General features: G+C 37.8%; 1 protein-coding gene across 1 annotated transcript in view; it reads left to right on the top strand.

The window, feature by feature from the left end:
- The window catches only part of LRP6 (LDL receptor related protein 6), a 183,878-nt gene that overhangs the window by 123,747 nt on the left and 45,079 nt on the right, over window positions 1-15,052 (top strand). Inside the window, exons 8-10 of the mRNA XM_060112041.1 lie at window positions 11,152-11,368; window positions 12,687-12,976; window positions 14,274-14,500. Coding sequence (XP_059968024.1) covers window positions 11,152-11,368; window positions 12,687-12,976; window positions 14,274-14,500 — 734 coding nt within the window. The remainder of the gene's footprint in view (window positions 1-11,151; window positions 11,369-12,686; window positions 12,977-14,273; window positions 14,501-15,052) is intronic.

Raw genomic sequence — 15,052 nt, 5'->3', positions numbered from 1 at the left:
AGCTTTAGACATTTAAAAAGTTAAATGTTCATTTATTTTTGATTTTAGATTGATTTATGCCTTGGTCTTTATGTCTGGTTGAGATTTATAACAGTACTATTGTGTTTTAGTTACAGTGTTATTCTTAAAATATGGGGAAAAAATCCCAAACCCTTCTCTGCCACAGTAGATTTCATTAGTCTATAGATAATAAGCAAACAGAGTTTCATGGGTTTTCAAAGTGTTGTTGTCTTTGGGGAAAAAGCCATGTTCAGATGGTTTAGACATTATCAGATGGTTTCTAGGTAGTGTCATATACTTACACAAACATTTGTTCTTTCTATCCCAGGTTTCTCTTCCCAGAATTCAGCAGTGTTTGTTGCTTTTTGATCAGTTAGCTTCTTTTATTTGTCAAAGGTCACAGAACCTGCTATTTATGAAGAAAACAATGGAATTCCTGTTTCCTGGTTCCTAATACAGAACTTTCTGTGTTGAGTTCTGCTGCCTCTGTTTTAGACTGTAGATTTTGAAATAATTTCAGACTTCAACAAAAAATTTGCAAGAGTAATAAAACTTTCACCCAGGTTCATTTTACATACTCATAGAGTAGTGATCAACACCAGGAAATGAACACTGATACCATTTCCATTATTCCTGTTATATTAATTGGAAGTCTCCCATAAGGAAGAGGTGTCCCCTTTCGTATTTATTCAATTATTCATATATATATGTATGCACATATGTATGCATATGTATATATATAAGCCCATGGATGTTCAGTTTATTCTACAGGCTGTATTTCATTATCATCATTACATCATTGCAAAAAGTGTTCCAGACTTGGCATTAGGAGCACCTTCAAGGTGATTCCGTGTCCTTTTGACATGCCTTCATCTTTCTTTTTTTTAAATTGTGGTGAAAAACACATAACATAAAACCTACCATCTTAACCATTTTTAAGTGTACAGTACTGCTAATTATATGCACATTGTTCTGCAAGATCTGTAGAACTTTTTCATCTTGCAAAATTGAATCTCCTTTCCTATTGAACGACTGCTTCCCCACCAGCCCCTGGCAACTGCCATTTTACTTTCTGTTTCTAAGAGTTTGATTACTTTAGATACCTCATATAAGTGGAATCATGCAGTATTATCTTTTTGTGACTGGCTTTATTTCATTTAGCATATGTCCTCAGGGTTCATCTGAGTTGTGGTCTGTGACAGGATTCCTGTCTTTTTTAAGGCTGAATAATATTCCATTGTATGTATATACCATACTTTCTCTATCCATTCATCTGTTGATGGACATTTAAGTTGGTTCTACCTCTTGGCTATTGTGAATACTGCTGTAGTGAACATGAGTATGCAGATATCTCTTTGGGATCCTGTTTTCAATTCTTTTGGGTATGTACCAGAAGTAGGATTGCTGAATCATATGGTAATTTAATTTTAATTTTGTAAGGAGCCCCCATCATTTTTAAAACAGTTTTTGGAACAACAGCATATTCCAGCTTTCTCTTTATTTCCCATGCCAAGGAGCCATGGTTCTTTTTAATGAAGAATAGTATTTAAAAACCAATATCTGGGCATAAGGCGTGTTCATTGGTACTTGAGTAATTTGTCTTAATACTAAGATGTTAGAGTTGATTTTTTTTTCCTACTAAGACTCCAAATATATGTTAGTTGTGCTTGAAAAGAATGAGAGGAAAGGGAGCATTTTTCCCTTTTTAATATGCTAATGTGTTTCCCTTAGGGTTTATTAAAGGCTCCAGGACAGTGGGGTTCTCACAAGTGTCTCATGAAGCATTTGAGTATTGACTAAGGTGGTGTTGGTTTTCATCATAGTGATACCTTCAGCTGAAAATCTGTTCTCAATTTTATAGTTTTCCTGAGTAATTCATGTTTTAGAATGCTTTGGTCACAATAGCAATTCGTAGCTCTATCTGTAAAAGAGCATAGTAACTGCAAATGTTTAATATTCTAAGCACGGCTCCTTGAAAAAATATTATGAAACTACCTAGTGCAAGTTTGATACTTTTCCTTTCCATATTAAAAATCACTTGTATTTACTCAGACATAATATGTTTTGAAGTAGGTTAAAAGGCTTTAAATGCAGCACCGAATTTGCCGTTACTGCTCTCTTAAACAGGTGCATGGCGTCCCTTTGCTTCCCCTACTGGATGCAAAGCATTTCTCTTTCCTTTTCACCACAGTGAGATTCTGCATGACTGAAATGTTATTTCCATCGATATAGTTTTCAGAAATGCCATTTCTATGAAATTATACTTTATAAGCTATGAAGTATATGAAGCAGCCCCCAACGATACCTGTCTCTCTCATATATATATATATATATATATATATATATATATATATATAAACTTCTAATTTACTACTTGTTTTGGATATTGGCTGGAACAGTATAAGAGGAATGGTTCATTTGCATTTCTTTTTTTGGAACTTGATAGCATTCCCAGTTCATTTTATGATGGGTGCCTGGTTGTCCTGTTGTCATCTATTTCTTGAACATGTCCAGTCAAGTGAATTTGCATAGCAGCAACTTTGGTAGTAGACTGGCTGCATTCCAGGATTTCATGGGTAATCCTGCCTTGGCATTTAATGGGCTGATGAAACTGCTCAAAAAAACCGGATGTGATGTCTGCAGAAGGTTTGCCATTACCTCCTCTCTGTGAAGATAATGTTCTGGTTAACCCACATCTGTTTCCTGTTGTAGCCCGTATGCTCAGTGTGGTTTGCAGTATTTGGGAATGCCTCAGAATGTTAAATCCATACCACAATGTGGCTGAAGCAGCTGAAACCACTGGAGACTCGGGTTCAGATTTGGAGGTAGATTTTAGAAGTGACAGAAGCCTAATTTCAGTTTAATTAAACCACTCTGAGGTAATGTGGTGAAACACACCCTCAAGAAGATTTAATTAGTGTTGGCTCAACTTTTGAAGCATAAGGGTTATCTTTTGGATTGGCCTAAAATGGTGCATTTGTTCTGGGTTCAGAATGTACAAGCAAGCTTTTACCAGGATTTGGGTTGTTATTTTAAACATAAAGGGGCTTAAAACTGTATTTACAAACCTAGTAACTTGTCCAAAACGGTTACTCCTTGGGTATGAAAAATGTAACAGTAATTTTCTTTGAGACAAAGCAACATGTTCTTGTTTCTCTATGTTGCTTCTGCCCAGTAGAGAGAGATTGTGTGGCTGATAAAAGAGAAGCATTTAGGGCAGAAGCCAATTTTCTAAGAAGTGTCAACTCTGCAAAAGTAATGGAAAGAAACACATTTCAGAAAGTAATCAGACTCTGTATAAAGGGAAATATGTAGTTCTCTAGAAGTAAAGTCTCACAATCAGATTTTGTTTAAGCTTTTGATCCCTTAATTTCTTCAGAAGAGTCTTATAAATTGCTTCCTACATCATATGAACAACAAAAATGATAACAGCATTTATTACTAACAATTATTATTCTTCAAGTGCCCTTGGACTTTTCCCTTATCTTTCCTCCCTTCTTTTTTTTTTTTTTATTATGGAAAATTTCAGACATGTAGTAAAACAGAGTAAAGATACTCAGGAACTACCTGGCTTCAACCATTATCTGTCAGTCTAGAATGCTCTTAAGGGGAGAGCCAAGGAGATGGCAGATAGGGATTCTCTTATTAATATGAATGTGATTTTAATACTTTTATTTTGAGATAACCTAAAAGAAATGAAAGAATCAGGCCTTTGTCCTTACTCTTACAAATCTCAGCTAGCACTATGAAATGTAAACTTACAAATGTGATAAAAGATGAAAAAAGTAGAGTTTTATTCTTTTCATGAGAAATCATTTTTTGAAGTAATTTTAACCCATATTAGAATTAAGTATAGCATAGCTGGCTGGGGAGGGAGGAAAGAGGAAATGGAAGACATTTGTTTGTGGCTTTCCTGAGCCTGATGAGTCTAGGGCAACCCTGAAGATGGCAGGTTTGAGAGGGGACAGAGGTCTAATCTAAAACAGGAGTAAATTAATTTTGTTGTGGGCTGTATAGTCACCACCATGAAATTCTAATCCTGCACAGTCCACTAGGGTAGCCAGTAACCACATATGGCTATGGAGCACCTAAAATGTGGCTACTCTGAATTGATGCTTGAAGTGTAAAATGCATACTAAGAAGACCTAGTAAGAAAAAACATAAAATCTCGCTAATAAATTTTTAAAGAGTGGTTACATGTTGAAATGAAATATTTTGGATATGTATGAATAGATTAAATATATTATTAAAATTACCTTTACCTGTTTTTTTTTTAAACTTTAAAAAATCTGGCTCCTAGAAAATTTTAAATTACGCACATGACTCACATTTGTAACTTGTATTCTTTTGGACAGCACTGTTCTAGACCCAACCCTGTTGTAAAAAGCTACTACAACAGTCAAGAATGGGAAGATAGGGAATTAAGGGAAGCAGTGTGCTTACAAACTTATATTTAAAGTATCTTAGCATATCTTAATTACATTGTTTAATTTGAAATAGATATGATATATCTAGCTTTAGTGTGCACTTTATTTACTCCACTACCCACCCCCCAAAAAAAAACCCCAAAAAACCACTTTTAGTTTTTGCCTTTAAAGTGAGAGAACAAGGAATAGCTAGCTGGAAGGGACTAATACTTGTGCAAAGCTACAAAATCCTTAGCTGTGGCTTTTAGGGAGCTATATTTGAGTTCTTGGACTCTGTGCTATTCTAAAGATCTTCTTAAGACCTTCATTATCATTTGTTGTTGATTTGCCAGATGTTGCTAAAAATTACCTTATCTTTTTAACATGTCCTTTGCTTGTTTTTCTTCTTCCTGAGACCCTTGCTTGCACTTAGAGCAGCATTAGCACTGATCCAAGCCCCAGTTTTGTCAGGGGACCAGAGTGAAGATCACCAAAGCATTCCTAACCTACAGTCCTTTATGTGCAATTCTGAAATCCAAAAAGCTCTTGAAACCTTAAGTTATTTTTATTAATTCAGTTGGTAGAGAGTCTGGCTTGAGGGACTTCCCTGGCTGTCCAGGCAGTGGGTGCGGGTTCCATCCCTGGTGGGGGAGCCCAAGAAAACCAAAACACAAAATGGAAGCAGTATTGTAACACATTCAATAAAATTTAAAGGACCATTTAAAAATGGTCCACATCAAAAACACTTAAAAAAAAAAAGAGTCTGACTTGAAGCAGTGTAAGGCTCATTGTATAGTCTCTATTTATCCCCCTTTGTGGGAATATGTATATGTCTTGCTGCAAAAATATCATCATGTTTGTCAATGAAGTGCTGCCCTGGACCCAGGTAGAGATGATACGCCATGTGCATTGTGTTAGCCTTTTGGTATTTCAGAGAAGTCCAAATTCTAAAATAGAGCTAGCCCAAAGACTTTCAGAAAGGGGATTTTTGGACCGCTATTATCCTCCCATAGAAATTGAAAATATTTTATTAACCATAATTCTATATTTAAGATATTTATCTTAAGCACAATCTGGATGCAGTGATAGAGGTAAATGAGGTCTTCCTGAGATACAGCTTTGTTATGTCACTCTCACTAAAGTGCTTTCAGAAGTTTCTTGTTTTCTGTAGTTTTTCTTACCTGGAATTTCATACCTCCTATAGGGTGCTGTCTCTCTGAGTCCCTTCTGTATTCTTTCTACCTCAAAGCATCTCTTTCAAAGTCAGTCAAACAAGACATCCATTACTGTGTCTTAACGTGTGTTACTTCTTTTATTCTGAAAAATCATTTTCTCTTTTTCTTTGTCAAAATTCTTCTAATTCTTGAAGGTGGATTTGAACTCCTGCTCCTTCCTAAAGTTTTTCCTGATGAGCTGTACGCCAGAGAAGGGTGTATGTGTATGGGTTTAATGTAAATATAGTTTACGTCCTCAACCAGATTGTAATCCCTTAGCTAGAAGAGGCCCTGTTGTAAACTTCTTAGCATTCATCATGCTTTTCATGTGATTTGCATTTAGTAGATATGTTTATTAATGTTGTTTGGTTTGGGGTGGGGAGTGGAGTTGAGGGTCTGGTAGAGCAGCAAAAAGTATATTCCAGTCAAATTGTGAAACTGCTCCATTTTGTTTACTGTTTTAGTTACTGTGCATCTAAGTCGCATAAGCAAACAATAAAAATGGGGGTTGGAAATGGGAATAAGGCTGCAGCCCTGCAGTTTTCCACTAGTTGCCAGGATCCAGAAAAGTCTGTGCTGTTTTTATTCAGCTTAAAACTGTGTGGTTGTTTGGCCTTTTACATCCACATATCCTTTCATATTTATGTATTAATTTTTATTTTGAAGCACTATATTTTACTAAATTAATTAAATATAGCCATTTAAGTATAGCTGTTTACTTCTAGGGACTAAAGCATTTTACTAAAACAATAAAGGGCAAGAACCAGCATTTACTGAGCATCTACTAATCTGATACTGTGCTATATAAGTAAACATTCTTTTCTTTAATTCTTAAATAATTCAGTAATGTAAGTGCTCTCTCCCTATTTTACTTGTGAGAAATTTCCTTAAGGGTATCTAATGAGTGACAGAGCTTATATCTGTCTAATTCTGCCAGAGTATTGTTTGCTAATCATAAGAGATTTTTAGAGAGCAGAAGAATGAAAAATAAATGCTAAATAAGAAAATGCTGAGTTGTGTAAACCAGGAGAATCTTTTGGAATTATCTTTTTGTTATTTTTCTCACTGTGGTTTTCAGTTTCATTCTTTGCCCATTATCTAAATTCATAGCTAATCAGCTATCTTTGTTTAAGTTGTTAATTTCTCAAAGTGAACAAACAAGAATGTTGCAGGACACATAACTGAAAGAGGAGAGTTGGTTGATACTGTAATATTTTTGAAGTAGAAATTTAGGTTTTATTCTTAAAAAGAAGTTCAGTATTAGGTAACTAGTGTATGCTTTTAGATCAGCAAATAAATTTTAATAGGAAGGCCAATATTGGGGCATAGTAATCAGCAAAATCAGTATTAATTTATTAAATATAAGATAATAATTGATTTAAGATAATACTGAAACGAGGAATAAGGTAAAAGCAGACACGTTTTACTATACCATACGCTTGTAAGAAAGTATTATTTTAGAGTTCTGTAATACAGAGTGTTTAGCCCTGTGTGTTAGGTGCTCTCTGATGGGATGATGAGCTCCTCCCCCTAATGGAGAAGACAGGCTTCCTGTTAAGTGTCTGACATTTTAGATGAGGTAACAGTACATTTTCTGGGAGATGCAGTGGGAAATATTGCAGTAGGAACTGGTGAGACTTTAGACTAGAACTTTACGTATTTGTAATTTTTCTGCGTAAGGTAATATTAAAGCCTTAAGACTTGATGGGCTTGTTGAAAGGTGTTTTATAGACAGAACAACTGAGGAAATCTTGGAACATATCCAGCCAGGTTTGAAAAAGGGAAGAGGAACCAGTGAGATGAAGAGATAGAAAGCAGATTGTGCAGAAGAGCACAAGAGCAGAGAAGAACAGAAAAGTAGTCACTGATCATGTTCAGTAGTCGTTTGAGCCGAGTCGCAGATTGTCAGCCAGGTGTAGGGAGGTGAGGGAGTGAACGGTAAGAGGTGGAGGCAGCAGCTACAGGTCATTCAGAGAACATGGCAGCAAAGACGGAATCATTCAGCTTTTAAACAGCGTCTCTCTAAAATGGTGGGAACTGTGTTAAAGGCAGAAAAGAAGTGGCTTCCCTTCTTGTGGAGAGGGAGAAATTGGAGATCCGGGGAAGGAAGGACCTAGTATTGGGAGGAAATTCTTGCAGGGAGGGTAGAGGAAGATACCAGAGTCAAGAGAGAATCTCCATATTAGGGTAGAGGCAGAAGGACAGAGTTTTTTTTTTTTTTTTTTTTTGCGGTACGCGGGCCTCTCACTGTTGTGGCCTCTCCCGTTGCGGAGCACAGGCTCCGGACGCGCAGGCTCAGCGGCCATGGCTCACGGGCCCAGCCACTCCGCGGCATGTGGGATCTTCCCGGACCGGGGCACGAACCCGTGTGCCCTGCATCGGCAGGCGGGCTCTCAGCCACTGCACCACCAGGGAAGCCCAGGACAGAGTTTTAAAATAAGCTGCTCCCACCTAAAACAATGACTGTTCTAAATTATGTCTAATAAAGGAGAGATTTTCACCCCGATCAGAGTTCCCAGGCAGTAATAAAATGGGGCCAGAAATTCTTTCTTGGAGCTCTGCTTTTAGGAGGGATCAGGAAAGTCTCCATTCTCTAAAAGTAGGCAGTAGTATGCATTTTCACATGGCTTTAAAATTTGGACAAGAATACCTTTCATTCCTTTACATGGCTAAGCTAGGATCTGAGGATAAGAACTGTTATATACATTTTTATTTCCTTTTTTAAAAAAATTTATTTATTGCGGTATGCAGGCCTCTCACTGCCGTGGCCTCTCCCGCTGCAGAGCACAGGCTCCGGACGCGCAGGCTCAGCAGCCATGGCTCACGGGCCCAGCCGCTCCACTGCATGTGGGATCCTCCCGGACCGGGGCACAAACCCATGTCGCCTGCATCGGCAGGCAGGCTCCCAACCACTGCGCCACCAGGGAAGCCTATTTCCATTTTTAATAAGGTTTCTTGACTGTCGTAGGTCTTAGGAAACCTGTCTCCTTTTAAAGGTTTTTTTTTTTTTTTTTTAAATAAATTTATTTATTTATTTATGGCTGCATTGCGTCTTTGTTGCTGTGCGTGGACTTTCTCTAGTTGTGGCGAGCAGGGGCTATGCTGAGTTGCGGTGCACGAGCTTCTCATTGCAGTGGCTTCTCTTCTTGTTGATCACGGGCTCTAGGCACACAGGCTCGGTAGTTTTGGCTTGTGGGCTCTAGAGCGCAGGCTCAGTAGTTGTGGCGCACAGGCTTAGTTGTTCCGCGGCATGTGGGATCTTCCCGGACCAGGGCTCGAACCCATGTCCCCTGCATTGGCAGGCGGATTCTTAGCCACTGTGCCACCAGGGACGTCCCTCCTTTTTAAAATTATTTAACAAATACTTATTGAGTTCTCTGCCAGGCTCTTTAATAGTAGCTGTGAAAGACATAAATAGATGAATTAGGTTCCTGCTATTCTAGAGATTATATACTAGTTATATATGAAAACAGATTATCAACCCTTTTTCTCTGCTTAGTCATTTTACTCTTAAACACCAAAGTAATTTTAAGATAAACCGTAGACATCATAAAATATATCCAGGAATGGTCTGTTGCAAGAAAATATGAATATAAAAAACCTAAACTCATGTCTCAAGCAGAAATTATTAACTTTAGAAAGTATGTAATGTTAGGAGTTGGAGTAGTATTTAATTCTTTTTAACTATGTTTTTGACTTTTAAAAAACATTATATTTAAATATAGATTTATTCAGTTGGCTTAATAGAAGTCCTCTTGTATCTAATATAGACAGATACACATCCAACTAATATAATCTCTCTTCCATCAGATATAAATCAAATATTTATTGATATTTGCAAGTGAAGATACAAGAATATGGCACAATTTTGCTCAATTTTTAAGTATTTTGTTTCCAAGGTTTGGATGTTTGGGGAAGGTCAGCAAGTGTTTTAAAATTTTTAGAGAGGAGAGATAAAGATATTTGCTTGTCATTCCATCTGGGCCTCACAGTATTGACTTACATGGAATATAATTTATGAATAAAAAATGAATACTTGTATAAGATTATGCCTGATACTTCTTTTTAGGTGGGTGTTTGCATGTACATGTTATTAGTAACAGAATAACATTTCTGAAGGCTGATTTGCCTGGTACACAGGCCACTTTAAATGATAGAAATGTTCTCAGATGAGGACTTGGAAGTTGGTGCTTTAGAATATACTTCCTCTGTCTTTTAGAACAGAAGATTAGTACATGTTTCTGCAACGTCAGAGACAGATAAGACGCCTTTGCCACTTCTAGGGAAATTGCTGATGTTTACAATGAAAATGTCAGAATGAATTTAATAATGTTGCTATAGCAGGGGTCCCCAACCCCGGGCCATGGACCAATAGTGGTCCGTGGTCTGTTAGGAACCGGGTTGCACAGTAGGAGGTGAGCCGAGCGAAGCTCCATCTGTATTTACAGCTGCTCCCCATTGGTCGCATTACTGCCTGAGCTCCGCCTCCTGTCAGATCAGCGGTGGCATTAGATTCTCATGGGAGCGCGAACCCTACTGTGAACTGCACGTGTGAGGGCTTTAGGTCGCAAATACAGATTATCATTAGCAGAGAGGTCTAACTGCACAGAGACCATAATAAATCAGTTGCTTGCAGGCTCATTTCAAAACGCTGTCAGTGAGTGGCAAGTGAAAACAAGCTCAGGGCTCCCACTGATTCTGCATTATGGTGAGCTGTATAATTATTTCATTATATATTTCATATTATATTACAATGTAATAGTAATAGAAATAAAGAGCACAATAAATGTAATGTGCTTGAATCATCCTGAAACCATCCTCCTCCACCCGGTCCGTGGAAAAATTGTCTTCCATGAAACTGGTCCCTGGTGCCAGAAAGGTTGGGGACCTCTGTGCTATAGGGTGGTTGAAAAGAGCTGATACACCCTAGTTACTTGAAACTTAGTTGCAGAGAGAGTATCTAGAGTGTTTGTTTGTTTATTTTTTAAACAAAAACAATGAAATAAAAAATACACTAAATAGAAGGAGTCCTAAAAAAGACATCAACTCTGTTTACAAGCTGTGTAACCTTATTTGAATCTTAGTTTCCCTTAGATGTCAAATAGGCAAAACTCTCAGGATAAAATAAAATGTTATAAAACACAATACGTAATAAAATAATATGTGCAAAGGTACACTATAATTTGAAAACAAATGTACAAGCAAACTTAAGGTGATAATATTGTACTTTTAATTTTTACACAGTCATTTAATAGAGGAGATGCATACTAAATCTAATGTTACCAGAATTTTTAGAAGGAAGGGTAATAAAAGACTGGGGAAATAGAGGTAAAATATGAGCCTACATTGAGTCTTTGAAATCATTCTCATTAAATCACCGTGTTGTCATTTTGTGAAAGCATTGTAATAGGAGTAACTAAGATGACACTTGGATTTTGATGTAGGCACAGTTGGTTTTGTCATTTTTACATACATTTGAAGAATAAGTACACATCTTTTCCTCTTCCTTCTCTTTAAACTTAAACTTGAAGGTCATGAATACCGATGGGACTGGGAGACGAGTGCTAGTGGAAGACAAAATTCCCCACATATTTGGGTTTACTTTGTTGGGTGACTATGTTTACTGGACCGACTGGCAGAGGCGTAGCATCGAAAGAGTACACAAACGAAGTGCAGAGCGGGAAATCATCATAGACCAGCTCCCTGACCTCATGGGCCTGAAGGCCACAAATGTTCATCGAATCATTGGTAAGTAATTCCACAATTCTCTTAGAGATTGAACCAGGAATGAGAAAAGATAGAGAGAGTCAGCAGCTTGTAAAGTCAGCAGTGTAAATTGTTGATGTTTTGAGGGGATATACGTAAATTCTTTGTGGTACAAGTACGTTTTTCTCAAAGTCTGATACCTTTTACATCATATCCCATGGTGTCTTACAGTGGCTAAGGAAGACAGTGAACAGCTTTTAGACAATTATCTTCTTTCTCAGGGACTATCATTCCATTTCCTTCCACCTCCCTACTGTCAAACCCTAAATGTAAGAACCAGAGAAATAAAATAAATGTCCCAGGGAAAATACTCCAAATCACTTTCTTTTAGTTCCTGAAACCTCCAAACATATTTTCAGCATATCACCAAGTTCAGTGATATTTGGGGATGACCTAGTGCTGGGCACCATGTAGATGGTCCATGAATAATTTTGGAATCGAGAACTTTCTTTAAAGTTGTTTATCTGGAAACAAATGAGAACTTCAAGTTATCAGATTGATTGGCAGGAATAACCTTTTAAATGTTGGCTTAGTACTCTGCCTGCATAGTTTGAATCGAAGGGCTAAACTTAACACACACACACCCCTGTTCATGAAAAGAATTTCTACTGTATGAATAATGCAGTTTACTTAAAGTTTACTGTGGGTACAAAGGAAAGTGTTTTTGTCATACCTTTATTCCCAGTTGATCAACCTGGGCCAGTTCACCACTCCTTAGGCAACCTGGTATAGGCAACCTGGTAGTCCCCACTCCTGGGAGGTCACCATACTGATGCCAACTTAATCGGTTACCCAATCAGCATAGAGCATTACCGATCAAAACTCTTGTTGGGGGCCTCCCTGGTGGCGCAAGTGGTTGAGAGTCCGCCTGCCGATGCAGGGGATACGGGTTCGTGCCCCGGTCTGGGAGGATCCCATATGCCGCGGAGCGGCTGGGCCCGTGAGCCATGGCCGCTGAGCCTGCGCGTCCGGAGCCTGTGCTCCGCAACGGGGGAGGCCACAACAGTGAGAGGCCCGCATACCGCAAAAAAAAAAAAAAAAAAAAAAAAAAAAAAACTCTTGTTGGGCTCAAGCCATCCTGCTTCCGAGTAGCTGGGACTATAGGCCTGCACAACTGTGCCTGGCCTTTTATTCCCTATTAACCCTCATAGTGCATGTTTATGAGATTACAACTGAAACTCTAGATTTGGGAGCAAATATAATCCTTGGTCTTTGTGAAACAAATGCTTAGTTATTTTAAATTGAAAATGTGTTGATTGTGTCAATGCGTGTGTCCTTCTGTGCCCTTTTATAATTTTAGGTTCCAACCCCTGCGCTGAGGAGAATGGGGGATGTAGCCATCTCTGCCTCTATAGACCTCAGGGCCTTCGCTGTGCCTGCCCCATTGGCTTTGAACTCATCAGTGACATGAAGACCTGCATTGTCCCAGAGGCTTTCCTTTTGTTTTCACGGAGAGCAGATATCAGGAGAATTTCTTTGGAAACTAACAATAATAATGTGGCCATCCCGCTCACTGGTGTCAAAGAAGCTTCTGCTTTGGATTTTGATGTGACAGACAACCGAATTTACTGGACTGACATATCACTCAAGGTGAGCAAAAGAACTGGAATATTAAAACTGGGGGCTAAAAGGGAGAGCGTCTAGGATTTCTGAGTCTTCGTGCTATTATCAACTTTCCTCATTATTTAATAGGCAGAGTTCTACAAAAACACTTAACTTTTTAAAGGAAGTCGAGGGAAAGACCCATTCAGTATATTTTATTAAGTATCTTTTAGTGCAAGATACTTTGCTTGAGTGTTGTAAATCTGCAAGACATAATCTTCCTCTACTTTGTTCTGTTTGAATATAATGAGTGACATTTTCTTCAGTTAGAGAGTAAGCAATTGTATGCTTCATATAAGTGGCTTATAGAGACTTGACTCTAAATTTATTTAAAAAAATTTTGGGGCGCCTGACTGAGGTAGAAAATGCTAATTATGAGCTATAGCATACCTTTTTTTCTCCCCCTAGAATAAATATTGAAAAGCACATTGAGTCGATAAGGAGGAGCTCCTAACCAGAAAATCTGGAGAATAAGCTTTCCTTCTTCCAGATTGTTTTGGACTTGTTTTAGATAACTTGTGTAAAATTTTGTCTCATGTGCAAAAATCATGGAATGTTAGAGCCAGAGTTGGATTCTAATGGTGTTCAGTAATATCTGTTAAATGAGTGACTAAATGCTTTATCTTGGCTTTTATTGTGTGGGCTTGTAAGTTTCCTCATCTTGAAAATAGCGATAATGTCTATCTTGCAGGGCTGTTGTGAGGATTAAATGAGAAAATATATGTACACAAAGTACTTTGGATAGTATGTGCCATGAAGTAGCAGCTGTTATTAATAGCTTGAATTATGACGGTTTTAATTTTTAGGGGATTCAAAGCTACAGTGGTAATGGTATGATAATAGTCATCTGCACTTCTATAAGGTATCAGTATAAGGTTGTTGAGATCTTCAGTTGACACAGTGACATGGCCTACTCTCAAGTACCTTCAGGAAGCTGACTACCAGTTAAAAGTCTACAACACTCTGGTCACGTCTTTTTCACTTGATTACTAATAAATTTTACAAGAATAGTCATTCCACTGTTTTACTGGAATAAATTTCTGGTCCTTAAAAATTTCAAAACTTTCTCCCTGAATTGGCAATAAAACTAGAGGTCACAGTTGCATTTATTAGAGATTGACATCATTTTTTTTTCTTTGCTCATAAAATATGTGAATTGTATTGAGAAACTATGCCTCTGGCCCTTCTGGATCCTCCCACCCAAGGAAAACCAAACCATACATTCCTTCTGGATGGTGTTTTGTACTTAAGCCCGGTGACTTTTTTGTTAATCTTATTTTTGCAGACCATCAGCAGAGCCTTTATGAATGGCAGTGCACTGGAACATGTGGTAGAATTTGGCTTAGATTATCCAGAAGGCATGGCAGTAGACTGGCTTGGGAAGAACTTGTACTGGGCAGACACAGGAACAAATCGAATTGAGGTATCAAAGTTGGACGGGCAGCACCGACAGGTTTTGGTGTGGAAAGACCTAGATAGTCCCAGAGCGCTTGCCTTGGACCCCGCTGAAGGGTAAACAGCTTTTTGTGTGCATTCTTTGCAACTGCATTGTTCATGGCCAAGTTACGGATTATATTCTTGATGTCTTAAATAATGCTTATTAGGAATTTGACAAGTCAACCACAGAGAGGCTTTATCTTAAAACCATTAGTTGAGATTTCACTGATTTAGAATTAATAATTATTAGCTAAATTTGACTTTTGTCATCATTAACATTGGGTGAAAAAGATTAGTGAAATGGATTAATAATTAAATAGTAATGATCCTACTTATATACTAAGTAGACAGCCTTTTTAAAGGTGTCATCAAGTCTGTATTTGCTTGCACTCTCTCCCAAGTTACACCAGATTCCAAACCTATGAAAGTAAACCCACTGAAATAATGTGTGCTAGGAAATAACTGCATTTTACAAGCTCCATTCTAGAATGTTTGTTAATTCAAAAATGGACAATTAGTTTTATTATTATTATAAACTTGGGGAAACTTTGATATTAAACAGTGAACTTTCTGACAAACTATTTATTTACAACGTGACATGTTTTTCAGTGGTAGATGATCCTTCTT

The sequence above is a fragment of the Mesoplodon densirostris genome, chromosome 11 (genome assembly GCF_025265405.1).
Source record: "Mesoplodon densirostris isolate mMesDen1 chromosome 11, mMesDen1 primary haplotype, whole genome shotgun sequence".
Lineage (NCBI taxonomy): Eukaryota > Metazoa > Chordata > Mammalia > Artiodactyla > Ziphiidae > Mesoplodon > Mesoplodon densirostris.
Note: the sequence above shows the minus strand (reverse complement) of the source record. Positions and strands in the feature narration are given on the sequence as shown.